Source organism: Pocillopora damicornis, chromosome 1 (assembly GCF_964200805.1).
Source record: "Pocillopora damicornis chromosome 1, jaPocDami1.2, whole genome shotgun sequence".
NCBI lineage: Eukaryota > Metazoa > Cnidaria > Anthozoa > Scleractinia > Pocilloporidae > Pocillopora > Pocillopora damicornis.
In genome coordinates this window covers 39,017,155-39,032,217 of record NC_142670.1, presented here as the reverse complement: position 1 = coordinate 39,032,217, position 15,063 = coordinate 39,017,155, and the positions used below count along the sequence as shown (strand labels likewise).

Sequence of the window (15,063 nt, the reverse complement as noted above, 5' to 3'; positions counted from 1 at the left end):
CTGTCTCCTTCAGTCTGGTTTGAATGTTTTTTTCCATTTATCATTTCCCAGAACTCATGTGGAACCACGCCTTGTATGAATGGTGGGACATGTCAATCCGGGTTTTTACCACACGGGTACCGCTGCCTTTGTGCTGCAGGCTTTAGTGGGTTAAAATGCGAAACAGGTAAGATATTTGAAAGGAATGGGATAACGCCATCTGAAATCCAAGTTATCCTCTTCAGCCTATGACTATTTTGGCTCATTTTTGATCAGTCTTTCATTTCGATGTTTTGACATCTAACAAAACTAAGAATTTGTCACTGGTACCTCAAGAGCTCAAGGACGTAAGAGAGAGCACGAATAGTTCCTAATTCTATAGTCAGCTGCGACACTACAGAAACCAATTACTGCCAAAAAAAAAGAAAAAAACGAAAAAAGAACATAAACTCCTGGCAAATTTTGATTAGACCCGTTTCTGAAGTCACTGGGGGTATCTTGCAATAACTAATCCCATATAACGAGTTTTTCTTGTTCTTAAAAGTCCTTGAACCCTCTCAGGTCCCTTGTCTTGCGAGTGATTGAACATTTCATGTAGTGTTTATTCCCCAACAAAATATTGGAGCGACGCGTAAGGTAGCGAATCATGCTCAGCTAAGCCAATCACAATTGGAATTGCAGATATAGACGATTGCAGCGCTAATCAGTGTCACAATGGAGGATCATGCCGAGATCTTGTCAATGGGTTCAAGTGTGACTGCCCTGAGGGGTACCTTGGAACTCTGTGTGATACAGGTTGGTGATTCTTAGGTTTGTTCTTTAAGAGTGAACGGAATATTTCGAAATAGGTCTTCATGTTCGTACGTAAAAGGTTTGGGGTTAGGATTAGCAGCAGGGGATCTTCTGTACTTATTTGGACCCTTAACTTGGATGACCGGCCGAAAATAAAGCTTTCGGAAACGTTAAGTGTCCTTTCCACCATTTTTAGCGCATGCTCTATGTTACACGTGGGATCGAGGGTAAATAGTGTCACTATTGTCTGAATGTATATTCAATTAAAAAAATAGAATAACTCTTTTGACTTTTTGACTTTTTATAAATACACCCTATTCAATGGTTTAACTTAAAGTACCCGCGGATGTTTTGAGAGTTGAGTAGTATTTTATGTAAAAGTTGTGTAGAAAAATACGAGAAACGAGCAAAATGTCCTCTGGTGTTATATGTTACACCATCGAATTAGGGATATATGACTCCACTATTATTTCACTTTTTAATATTATGATTTGAGTTCGCGAAATACATCCTACGGCCCTCTCTGTGTATCGTATCGATCGCAGAAGGAATACACGAAAGACGAAACAACACGGACGAAACCATTAAAGTGTTCTATGTGACCAACTAAAAGATCTGTTGCGCGTACAAGTTCGTTTCTTCACAAGTCAAGCCTAACAAACGCAGAAAAGAAAAATCAAAGTTCGTTGCTTTGTATTTTTGCCCTGTTCTACGATGTAATACCGTCTATAAACGTGGCATACTTTGCACGCGTCCTCCTGAATTTATCTGATAAATTGACGCAGTAATGGAATAACAGATATATTGTTGTCTTTATCGTTGTTGTCCTCTGGCACAATTATTACCCAGTGCCGTCTACGAGGCAGTTGTTTAAAACGTTACTTTCCTGATATCATCAGGTGTATGACTGTTTCGAAGGACCTTAAATGTTCAAGTATCTCAAAACGTCATCAGTTCTAGGTTTTGAGCGATTCTAAATCTGGAGGAAATATGAACCCATCTTATTTCAAATTCCCCCACCACCACACCCCCCCCCCCCAAAAATTGTTTTGGTTCCCATGTCCTCGCTTTCGCCCTCTCTAATTAGATATCAGAACATTTCGCTTTTCAGAAAGCCAAATACTTGAGTATTCCAATACATTTTCATTTTTAGCTACCTCAGAATGCAAACAATACAAGTTTCTGAATGACTCCGATCGACACAGCGATTTTGGTCGCGGCAAAAAATGTGATAAAAATTTGACAGAAAACTGGTACAGATTCTCGGCGGGGGCTGGAACGAGTATACCTACTCCCTGCCTACCGCACCATAGATGTGGAACGGACATGCCTGGGTGGATGGACGGAACACACCCAACAGTTGACAAAGGAGTAGTTTCCAGAAAAGTTTGTTTTCATGGCTATTATAACTGTTGTCACCGCCACATAATGATCAACGTACGGAATTGCAGCTCTTTCTTTGTATACAGACTGAAACCGGTCCAAGATTGTGCCAGCCGGTACTGTGGAAAAAGTTAGAGGCTGAAACACAAATCTTGTTTTTAAGGATACTGTATATCATTATACCTTGATCTTTAGCCCTTTGTTTAACGTGCCGTTGAATTAATTCAGATATCACGAACACGTCAAGAATGAAACTTAACTTTAAAACTTTTCGTCCTTTATAACTCGTGAATTGCGCGCATGCGCAAGAGCGAGTTATAGATACGATGTGGGGAATGGCATTCGCTCGCTCGCTCGCTCGCTCGCTCGATTGGTCGATTCCTGTAAACTTTTTTTAGATTTTAGGCCTTTGAGTGCATTTGATAGTTTTTGGCAAGCAATAAACAGACGAAATGGCGACCTTTGTTGCTAAGAATAGTGGTGGGGTGAAAAAGAAGCTAATGATAATCTTAAAAGTGTTTTTTTTTTCGTTTTAGTTTCAACAAGCGGCGCCAGCGATTGGCAGGCATGCAAGGATTCACACTGAAATAACAGAACAACCTTCGTTTTTCATAAAATTGTAATTTACAACCCTTGAACTTGAAAACAATCCGAAGATTCATTGAAAATATCACTTACTGCGAAGCGCTCGGAGTTTAGATATGTTCAAAAGCTTTTTCTGTTATAGCGTGCGATTGAGGACAAAATTGATCATTACGTTTCGTCGCGTGTTTTTTTCCTGTGTGAAGCAACAAAAGATGCCGGCGACTGACGAAATAACAAGTTAACACGAAAATCAAATAACACCTAAACAAACAATTTTAGTTACCGATTTTCAGTGAATTTTTAAAGAACAATTTTCTTTTAAGTTTCAAGACAATTTGAAGATTCAACATACATACAACGTACTAAAATGCGAAAGTTACACACTACACAATTGGTAAATAGGCCTGAAATGAAATTCTATCTTGTTATTGATTATACGTTGCCTAGCACGTGACTTAAATCTACCCAGGCGGAGATCCAAAATGACGGTGGCAGGCTTGGCTTAGTTATATCACTCAAAACTCGTTCCTGTTTGTCTTATTTGATAAAGAAGGAATCGTTAATGTTTTCATTAAGACAGTATTGCCTTGATTTTCTAATATTTACAACGAAAGACAGTACATCTCACTTTTCACCCACATTTACTTCCAACCTTTTCTTTTGAACCAGAAACAAAAATGATAGACGTTTAAAACACATGACATCATCCACCTTGTCAAATGTAATAGCATGATCATTTCAATTGTAATGCCCTCTTATCCCAACGTTACTTTGTTTCTTTGCTACATTAGCGAATACTGAACTACTGCTCGTACTCTAGATATGACAATCAACCACAAAATTCCCTAAACCAGATAACATTAAACATAATCTAAAAAATCATGTGTCAATTCACGAGTTTGCTCACAGAGCACTTTGATTTAAGAACTTTCATTAAGAATATTAAGGAGGCCTGATCAGGACTATGCAGAATTATAAGCGTAAAATTTATGAGAAATGCTATTCTCTCAGCAGGTATTATAGATGTTTACTTTAGTTCCTTCAGTTGGCAGCTACTCCAATCAGTATATGATAAAAGACGATGTAATTTTGATGCTTACACTAAGTTATTGTTCTTGAAGGTATAAGGTTTTTTTTAATACGTGTAATTAAGTGCATCTTTCTTAACTTTATTGTGTCTTTGACTTTCCCTGTCGCTAGTGTAACTGCTTCCGTTGAAGCTAAATGTTACTGCTTCCGGGAAAAGCTGCGAAATACTTTGTAGTTAGATTGACACCTGAGTGATTAGTTCCTTTTAGACAGAAAATTATGGTTAACGTTTCGGTTCAGGATAAGACCCCGTGTGATCAAGATCGTTTTTGAATAGAAGACAAGTTAGACTGTAATCCTCGCTAAAGTTCGCGAACGTTGGTAAGCAATAACTTGTTTTGTGATTAACTGGGATACCTGGATGGTACTGGATCCTTGGAATCAAGTGTAGTGATACTACGGGTGTCGGATTAGTATACTGAAATAGTGAGCTCAAGTCTGGCTAAGGGCATACACCTATTTTAAAACATAGGCATGATATGCATGCAAGAGTTATTTTTTGTAGGGTGGGTGGATTACTTGTGGTCTACATTCTTACAAAAGGAAAGAAGAGTATTAACGTGGAAAAGAACGAAAATGTCGAATTATCTCACACACAGGTATTTTGTGGTAGATTATGTGTTGTGCGAATAAATGTAACCAAAAGTAAACTGTATTGGTGCCACAGATACCTGTTAGTACAAAATGCAGACAGCAGACCGGATACAAAATATAGACTGGAGACTGCAGAGTGGGTACAAAATGCAGACTGAGAATCTGAAGAGTTTTTACGTCTGGTAAATAATAACATGTCATCTCACAGCTTACCGAGCGTCACGCAATCGCTTTTCCTCGATCAGCCTTCACGATTATTTGCACTATTGTGGAAAATTCCTGGCCCATTTCTTGATGAAAATCGATCGTAATATAATTTCAAGCCTTCAATATACTCTTCTTATTTTGTGCGCGAGTTGGTTTGTGTGATGTCTGTACAGATTTTACCAACGTAATGAAAGTAGATGATGTGAATAACAGTGATGGTAAAGCAAGCTTAAAACGGCAGAAATCACCAGAAACTACAACGGATATACAGTTCGCGACTCAATCCGGTCCAAAATTACCGCTCAATAACATCTTTTAGTGTGGACTGGCCGCGAACAATACGACTTGTGTATGCGTCTGTAAGTATTTCGAGCGTTTGCGCTATAACGCTTCAGGTGATCGTAATCCAAACACGTTGAAATACGAAACGACCGACAAAAGAAAATCTCGTGCTCGTCATGTGACCCGGACCTGTCCATGCATGACAACGTCAATCATCATCAAGATAACACGTGATCAGCATGTGAACATCTTCACCCTCATTGGATCACAGTTAGTTGTCATGGTGTTGAGGGCCCAATGACCTCTGGGTATTATTGCGCAATTTTTCCATTTTGTGGCGGAGGAAAAAAAAAAAAAGACAAAAAAACAAAGGCATTTTATGACTGGGCTACCACAGGTATCCCAGTAATAACATTATACACAAAAAAGAAGCACAGGGTTTTGGATCACTTATTTATTAAAAAAGAATATCCATACAACTACAATGAAAACAAACATAAGATTCACCTTTCTGATCGTGAAATTAATACCATTCGTACTGTTATCGTAGCTACGTTCCTTGCCATCAAGTGAATCCAACATGTCGTCTTTCTTCACAAGCAGTTTGCATCCATTATAGTTATGTTCTTCAGTCTCACGGTAGTAGTGTTGTTCAATAGATTGCATAGAGTATATGCAGTTTGATTTCTGATTTCAGATTTTGCTTTTTACAACAAGTGAACGTTTTTCAACTACGATATTGGCATACTTAGCATACAAGGCATTCGAGGCTTTCATGGCTTTCAAGCGTTCGCGACTCAATCCGTTCCAAAATTACCGCTCAATAACATCTTTCAGTGTGGATTAGCCGCGATTACCCCGCTTTTGTATATGCGTCTGTAAGTATTTTGCGCGTTTGCGCTATAATGCTCCAGGAGATCGCAATCCAAATACGTTGAAATACAAAACAACTGACCAAAGAGTTTTATTCGCAAAAATCACGTGATTCGTCATGTGACCCGGCCCTGTCCGTGTATGACAACGTTAATCATCATCAAGATAACACGCGTGATCAGCATGTGAACACCTCATTGGATCACAGTTAGTTGTCATGGTGTTGAGGGCCCAATGACCTCTGGGTACTATTGCGCAATTTTTCCATCTTGTGGCGGAGGAAAAAAAAAAGACGACAAAAAAAAACTAGACCCTGTGAGCAGGATAACTGGGATACCTGGATGGTACTGGATCCGTGGAATCAAGTGTAGTGATACTACGCGTGTCGGACTAGTATACTGAAATAGTGAGCTCAAGTCTGGCCAAGGGCATACACCTGTCTCAAAACATAGGCATGCTATGCATGCAAGAGTTATTTTTTCTAGGGTAGGTGGATTACTTGAAACATTGTAAGTGGTCTACATTCTTACAAAAGGAAAGAAGACTATTAACGCGGGAAAGAATGAAAATGTCGAATTATCTCACACACAGGTATTTTGTGGTAGATTATGTGTGTTGTGCGAATAAATGTAACCAAAAATAAACTGTATTTGTGCCACGGATACCTGTTAGTACAAAATGTAGACAGCAGACTGCAGACCGGATACAAAATATAGACTGCAGAGTGGGTAAAAAATGCAGACTGAGAATCTGAAGAGTTTTTACGTCTGGTATATAATAACATGTCATCTTACAGCTTACCGAGCGTCACGCAATCGCTTTTCCGCGATCAGCCTTCACGATTATTTGCACTATTGTGGAAAATTCCTGGCCCATTTCTTGATGAAAATCGATCGTAATATAATTTCAAGCCTTCAACATAGTCTTCTTACTTTGCGCGCGAGTTGGTTGGTGTGATGTCTGTACAGATTTTACCAATGTAATAAAAGTAGATGACGTGAATAATAGTGATGGTAAAGCAACCTTAAAACGGCAACAATCGCCAGAAACTACAGCGGATACACAGGGTATGAGTAAGTTTTATTGATTTTTCGAGAAAAATCTTCATATTTCGAAATATCTATCGTTGTAAATCGACCATACTTCGTTCCCTATACTATTCCTGATAACGTGTTCAAATTTTCAACGGTTACTAGAATAGCTTACTCTGAGTCACACAACGCGTGACGCGTTCGTGAATTAATCGATGGCTTTTTCTCGAAACGTGACCTTGGGTCGCCTGTGACAAGACAATTGCGTAAACAATACTTGACATAATAACATTATACACAAAAAACACGGGATTTTGGATCATGTAGTTATTAAAAAAGAATATCCATACAACTACAATGAAAACAAACATAAGATTCACCTTTCTGATCGTGAAATTAATACCATTCGCGCTGTTATAGTAGCTACGTTCCCTGGCATCAAGTGAATCCAACATGGCGTCTTTCTTCACTAGCAGTTTGCATCCATTTGAATGTTGTTCTTCAGTCTCACGGTAGTAGTGTTGTTCAATAGATTGCATAGAGTATATGCAGTTTGGTTTCAGATTTCAGATTTTGCTTTTTACAACGAGTTTACGTTTTCAACTAAGACATTGGCATACTTGGCATACAAGACATACAAGGCATTCAATGCTTTCATGGCTTTCAAGCGTTCGCGATTCTGTCCGATCCAAAATTACCGCTCAATAACATCTTTTTGTGTGGATTGGCCGCGAACAATACGACGTGTGTATGCGTCTATAAGTATTTTGAGCGTTTGCCCCATAATGCTCTAGATGATCGTAATCCAATTACGTTGAAATACAAAACGACTGACAAAATAGTTTATGGGCAAAAATCTCGTGTTCGTCATGTGACCCGGCCCTGTCCGTGCATGACAACGTCAATCATCATCAAGATAGCACGCGTGATCAGCATGAGAACACCTCATTGGATCACAGTTAGTTGTCATGGTGTTGAGGGCCCAATGACCTCTGGGTACTATTGCGCAATTTTTCCATTTTGTGGCGGAGGAAAAAAAAAACTAGACCCTGTGAGCAGGGTAACTGGGATACCTGGATGGTACTGGGTCCTTGGAATCAAGTGTAGTGATACTACGGGTGTCGGACTAGTATACTGAAATAGTGCGCTCAAGTCTGGCCAAGGGCATAGACGTATTTCAAAACATAGGCATGGTATGCATGCAAGAGTTACTTTTTTGTAGGGTGGGTGGATTACTTGAAACATTGTGAGTGATGTCTACATTCTTACAAAAGGAGAGAAGAATATTAATGTGGGAAAGAACGAAAATGTCAAATTACCTCACTCACAGGTATTTTGTGGTAGATTACGTGTGTTTTGCGAATAAATGTAACCAAAAATAAACTGTATTGGTGTCACAGATACCTGTTAGTACAAAATGCAGACTGCAGACCGGATACAAAATATAGACTGCAGACTGCAGAGTGGGTGCAAAATGCAGACTAAGAATCTGAAGAGTTTTTACGTCAGGTATATAATAACATGTCATCTTACAGCTTACCAAGCGTCACGCAATCGCTTTTCTGCGATCCGCCTTCACGATTATTTGCAGTATTGAGGAATATTCCTGGCCCATTTCTTGATGAAAATCGATCGCAATATTATTTCAAGCCTTCAATATAGTCTTATTACTTTGCGCGCGAGTTGGTTGGTGTGATGTCTGTACAGATTTTATCAACGTAATAAAAGTAGATGATGTGAACAACAGTGATGGTAAAGCAAGCTTAAAACGGCAGAAATCGCCAGAAAATACAACGGATACACAGGGTATGAGTAATTTTTATTGACTTTACGAGAAAAATGTTCATATTTCGAAATATGTATCGTTGTAAATCGACCATACTTCGTTCCCTGTACTATTCCTTATAACGTGTAGTTCCTCTCGTAACTTAACACTGAGTCACACAACGCGTGACGCGTTCATAAATTAATCGTTGGCTTTTTCTCGAGACGTGAGCTTGGGCCGCTTGTGACTAGACAATTGCGTAAACAATATTTAACATAACAACATTATACACAAAAAAAACACAGGGTTTTGGATCACGTATTTATTAAAAAAGAATATCCATACAACTACAATGAAAACAAACATAAGATTCACCTTTCTGATCGCGAAATTAATACCATTTGTACTGTTATCGTAGCTACGTTCCTTGCCATCAAGTGAATCCAACATGTCGTCTTTCTTCACAAGCAGTTTGCATCCCTTATAGCTATGTTCTTCAGTCTCACGGTAGTAGCGTTGTTCAATAGATTGCATAGAGTATATGCAGTTTGGTTTCAGATTTCAGATTTTGCTTTTTACAACAAGTGAACATTTTTCAACTAAGACATTGGCATACTTAGCATACAAGGCATTCAAGGCTTTCATGGCTTTCAAGCGTTCGCGACTCAATCCGTTCCAAAATTACCGCTCAATAACATCTTTCAGTGTGGATTAGCCGCGATTAATACGACTTGTATATGCGTCTGTAAGTATTTTGCGCGTTTGCGCTATAATGCTCCAGGAGATCGCAATCCAAATACGTTGAAATACAAAACAACTGACCTAAGAGTTTTATAAGCAAAATCTCGTGTTTGTCATGTGACCCGGCCCTGTCTGTGCATAACAACGTCAATCATCATCAAGATAACACGCGTGATCAGCATGTGAACACCTCATTGGATCACAGTTAGTTGTCATGGAGTTGAGGGATAACACGCGTGATCAGTATGTGAACACCTCATTGGATCACAGTTAGTTGTCATGGTATTGAGGGCCCAATGACCTCTGGGTACTATTGCGCAATTTTTCCATTTTGTGGCGGAGGAAAAAAAAAAAAAGACGACAAAAAAACAAAGGCATTTTATGACTAGGCTACCACAGGTATCCCAGTAAAAAGGCAATTTATGACTAGGCTACCACAGGTATCCCAGTAAAAAGGACGACAAAAAAACAAAGGCATTTTATGACTGGGCTACCACAGGTCTTCCAGTAATGATCATGCTATTACATTTGACAAGGGTGGATGATGTCATGTGTTTTAAACATATATCATTTTTGTTTCTGGTTCAAAAGAAAAGATTGGAAGTAAATGTGAGTGAAAAGTGAAATTTACTGTCTATCATTGTAAATGTTGGAAAATCAGGGCAGTACTGTTTTAATGAAAACATTAAGGATCAAATAAGACAAACGGGAACGAGTTTTGAGTGAAATAACTAAGCCTAGACTGCCCCACTCTCATTTTGGATTTCCGCCTGGGTAGATTTTGGTCACGTGCTAGGCAACGTATAATCAAGAACAAGATAGAATTTCATTTCAGGCCTATTTATCAATTTTGTGGTGTACAACTTTCGCATTTTAGTACGTAATATTTATTCTGAATCTTCAAATTGTCTTGAAACTTAAAAGAAAATTATTATTTAACAATTCATTGAAAATCGGTAGCCAAAATTATTTGTTTAGGTGTTATTTGATTTTCGTGTTAACCTGTAATTTCGCCGGCACCTTCTGTTGCTTCACACAGAAAAAACACGCGATACGAAATGTAATGATCGATTTTGTTCCCAATGTCACGCCATAACAGGAAAAGCTTTTAAACGCCTGTAAACTCCGAGCGCTTCGGAGTAAGTGATATTTTTAATGAATCTTCGGATTGTTTTCAAGTTCAAGGATTGTAAATTACAATTTTATGAAAAACGAAGGTTGTTCTCTTATTTCAGTGTGAATCCTCGCACGCCTGCCCGCTAGCTCAACTTGTTGAAACTAAAACGAAAAAAATAAACTCTTTTAAGATTATCATTCTTTTCCACCCCACCACTATTCTTAGCAACAAAGGTCGCCATTTATTACTCGCCAAAACCATCAAATGCACTCAAAAGCCTAAAAAAGAAAAAAGAGTTTACAGGAATCGACCAATCGAGCGAGCAAGCGAGCGAGTGCCATTCTCCACATCATATTTACAACTCGCTCTTAGTTAAAAAGGGACAGAACGGTTTACGCTTGATAATTTGAATCAGAGCTGTATGTTCTCCTCTCTCTTCCCATTTCTTTATTCCTAGCCCAGAATGTTCTATGGAGTGAACCTCACGCAAAACTGCACTCTCGTGCGTGATAAGTAGAAATAGGAGCGTGCGAATGCGTGATGGCTCGCGATCGATGGCGCGCGGTTTCCACCTGACTAAAGATAAATAAAACTAATAGGTAGGTTAACAGGAAACTCCTCTGACAGTATTTAATTATTTATATTGAAAACTTTTTATATTTGGGATATTTAGATGGCTTGATCAAGGCTCTGCATGCTAAAAAGAGTAGTCTTTATGAGAAATGTCGTTCTTCAGCATGTATTGCACTTGCTTCAATTAGTTACTTCTGTCAACTGTAAGTGATAGTTCTTTAGGGTAGAGTTCTATAAAGTGTGTGAAATAAATTTTATCTCTCTTCACTTGGCGCCCTTTTTGACTTGTCCTTTCTATACCGAATGCTTATCAAAAAAATACCTGAGAATAATTTGAACATGTCTGTGACCCTTTAAAGTCGATTTGACCAAAATTTACAGAGAATGTATTACACCTGCTTTGAGGAAATGTGCCATTTCTATTCCAATTTCGTGTTAAATGCAAAAAGTTTCCAAGAGATAGTTTGATGCTACTCTGGTTTGCAGATTTAATGAATGTAACAGAAGAAGTTACAATTCATAGACCCAACGTTTCGACACTCCTGTCTAGTGCCTTCATCAGGGGTGATCTAAACGCTGTAACAAGAGGTCCTTTTATATGATCACTAATTAGCGGCCTTTTTTCTGACGAGGTGTAAATAGGCGTCAGGAAGCAAACCGCCATCGTCACGATTTAAAGGAGCGTGGGCGGAGTTAATATGCCAAGCCTCCAAACAAAGGCGCTGGTGGTAACGCCGATTAGTGGTGATAATTAAAGTTGCCAAGAGTTTGAAATCGGCTCATGCATGCAGCAGGAGTCTGTTATGTAGGATTGTTTTGAAGCTACAATTCCAATTATTCAATAACGTTGACTATGGGCGGCTGTCACCACCAAAAATACAAGGATGTCGTATAGATCAGCAAATACAAATATGGCTTAAGGATCAGCTGCAGGATAGAATAGCTAATAAAGGAATGGCATGGCCTTCACGTCACGCCACGACGATTCGCCACAACATCGAAATATTTCAAGTAATACTAAGCAATTTAATGTTCAGATATAGCGTCTGATGTTTTGCAAAGCTATTCGACCTAACGCTACACTATTTCTGTCTACGCTGTACCATTCTACATTACGCTGAGCCATTTCACGCAACGCTACACCATTTGTGTGTACGCTGTGCCATTCGACATTATGCTAAGCCACTTCACGCAACGCTACGCTGTTTGTATGTACGCTGTACCATTTGACATTACGCTAAGCCATTTCATGCAACGTTACACTGTTTGTATGTACACTGTACCGTTCGACATTACGCTGAGCCATTTCACACAACGCTACACTGTTTTTATGTACGCTGTACCATTCGACATTACGCTGAGCCATTTCCCGCAGCGCTACACCATATGTGTGTACGCTGTACCATTCTAAATTACGCTGAGCCATTTGACGCAACGCTACACCGTTTGTGCGTACGCTGTGCTACTCGACGTTACTCTGAGCCGTTTAACGCAACGCTACACCGTTTGAGTACTGTATTGCAAATGAGTGCTAAGCTATTCGTAATTAAGCTAGTCCATTTCACAATCTCATGTTCCAACTCAACATGGGCTACTAGACCGTTTCTCATTTGGCTAAACTATTCATGTTTAGGGTGTTCTGTTTCACGAAGGAAAACTAGACTGTCTATAATTTGGCCATGCCATTCCTTTATTAGCTATATGCTATCCTGCAGCTGATCCTTACACCATCTTTGTATTTGCTGATCTATTTGACATCCTTGTATTTTTGGTGGTGACGGCCGCCCATAGTTGACATATTTACATATTTTCTCAGTGGATGGCTATTTCACAAGAAGACATGAACAAAGAAAGGCATTTAACGGGTGACATGCAAAGAGCTGGCTGTCGAACTGTTGTTTTCTACCAGCAAAACAAAGGGTCAGTTTGATTAAATTTGCTAAACTGAAGTGAGCCGCAGAAGAAAAATAATGACTATTATGATATGGTCCTTGGGGCATTGCTCTGACTCACAATCCCATTGAAAACCATAATAAAGCTGACGTGTGTGGGGCCGGATGGGTTGATGTGAGCTAAAAATGAGTTGCGTTCTTCACTATTCACATTTCTCATAAAGACTACTCTTTTTAGCATGCAGAGCCTTGATCAAGCCATCTAAATATGCCAAATATAAAAAGTTGGGGCCGGATGGGTTGATGTGAGCCAAAAATGAGTTGCGTTCTTCAATAAATCATGAGTCTCGTCTTTTGACTAGCACAAATAATGGTAAAGTGATATCAGACATGTGGGTTGAGTTTGTTGTTGGTTCTTGCTTTCATTCCTTCTTGCTTTCTCGAGTCTCTTTGTGAAATGCACTTGACGAGAAAAACATTTACTGTAATTGAAACACAATAGCGCTGCCTGACGACAAGAAGCTGAATACAAAATTTAAACGTGGAATGAATAAACTTAATTATTCATTTGAAAATAGTGCATGTCAAGGATATTGTAATTAAAACGCCTCTATGTGGTCAAATGTCTCTCTTAATTTTCCCAGACGTAGGATGGTGAACACCTGTTAGCAGGAATCGACGAATTGCCCCCTCGCATTTCAACTTGAGTTTTGCTTAGGAAGGAAGAAAAAGGATTCTTGAGTTTTACTCTAAGTCACGATTGACTTTGTGCGTGTTCGTCGAGTAATGGGTGCAGCGAAAAATGTCTTTTTGATCCTTGTTCTAGGAATAATGTTTCCAAAACACGTCACTTCTACTAATTCGGCTCTCTTTAAGACGCGAGAAAATACTCGGCTTAGTGGTCATGTCGTTAAACAGTTTCAATCTCCCAGTTTTATGTCATGCAATCATTGGTGCCTCAGAAACTCGTGGTGTACTTCAACAAACTCCAGAGAGCCATCCGAGGTGAACAAGAAAGGAACTTGCGAACTAAACAAACATGGATACGTCGATCAGAATACAAACCTTGATGATCAAAAAGGGGTGACATTCTCTTTGCTCTTGAAGGTACATAGTTCTTTAATTTAAGCCTTGCATAACCCATCAGAAGCTGAAAAGGTTTCCTTTTATCAATTTTTGTAATGCTGCTGGAAATGGCTGCCGTGAATACTTGACGGACTGGGGATTTTTTGGATATTGTCTTTTTTTGGGGGGGTGGGGGTATGTGACGGTTTACTAAGAATTCTAAGTCTGTCCTGTTCAACCGTTAAACCTTTAAACTTGGTTTCTCTTCACGTGTTTTAGTCCAAATTTAAAAACTGTAATCTTTACATGTTTTTACTTTAACAGGGTTTCACTTCGGAAACACAAATTTGTCCAGCTGGTGGGAAGATCATATTTTGTTTGTGATATTTTCAGCTCTAGACTTAAACTTGTGAATTAATGGTGCAATTTTCATTTGTATTTTTTCCGTCAGAGACATCAACCTCCTTGTGCTGCTGGCCTCACTGGACCTCTATGTCAATACGGTAACTCACATTTTCAGTTTGCACAAATAACTATTTCATATAATTAGACAGACCATGGTAAATTTAGGCCCGTGCCACACTACTGCGTTTTTGTTTGAAAACGCATACTTTTTGATGTGTTTTCGCCGGTCATCCATACTTAAACGCCCGAATACTTTGATACAAACGGGAAATTTCGAATGCGGTTTCAAAAGTGGAGTCTTTTGAAAACGCACCGTTTTAAAACGATTCTATTTAGTGTGGACAGGTGAAAACAGAGGCTTCGGTTTCAGTCGTAAACGGAGCATCTGTCCATCTCCAGGTCTATTAAGGATTGTAGTGTCGTGTGACACTATTGTCACTTTACGTCATGCATGTAATTGAAACAAGGGAATTCTGGGATTAAAATTTAGAGCCGACAATATGCTCGTAACGGCTGTTTACTGTTAATTACTTTCGTGTGCGTTCCCCACATTGCATTGGAGACGAGGACGGCCCGTCGTTTTTGCGACTTGTGTGGTATTTTACGTAGAAGTTGTGTAGAAAAATACCAGAAATGAGAAAAATGTCCTCTCGTGTTATATGTTAAACCATCGAATAAGGGATTTATTAT

At 39.1% G+C, this 15,063-nt stretch overlaps 1 protein-coding gene across 4 annotated transcripts in view; it reads left to right on the top strand.

Moving 5' to 3' along the window:
* The window catches only part of LOC113671107 (uromodulin-like), a 32,832-nt gene that overhangs the window by 10,727 nt on the left and 7,042 nt on the right, over positions 1 to 15,063 (top strand). For 2 of the 4 annotated variants that reach the window (XM_089211151.1, XM_089211174.1), the window contains 3 exons: positions 52 to 166; positions 661 to 774; positions 1,925 to 2,441. In XM_089211151.1, the coding sequence (XP_089067277.1) occupies positions 52 to 166; positions 661 to 774; positions 1,925 to 2,289 (594 nt within the window). In that variant the 3' untranslated portion in view covers positions 2,290 to 2,441. Of the gene's footprint in view, positions 1 to 51; positions 167 to 660; positions 775 to 1,924; positions 2,442 to 15,063 lie in introns of those variants that run through there. The other 2 variants (XM_089211161.1, XM_089211158.1) reach the window with 2 other exon arrangements.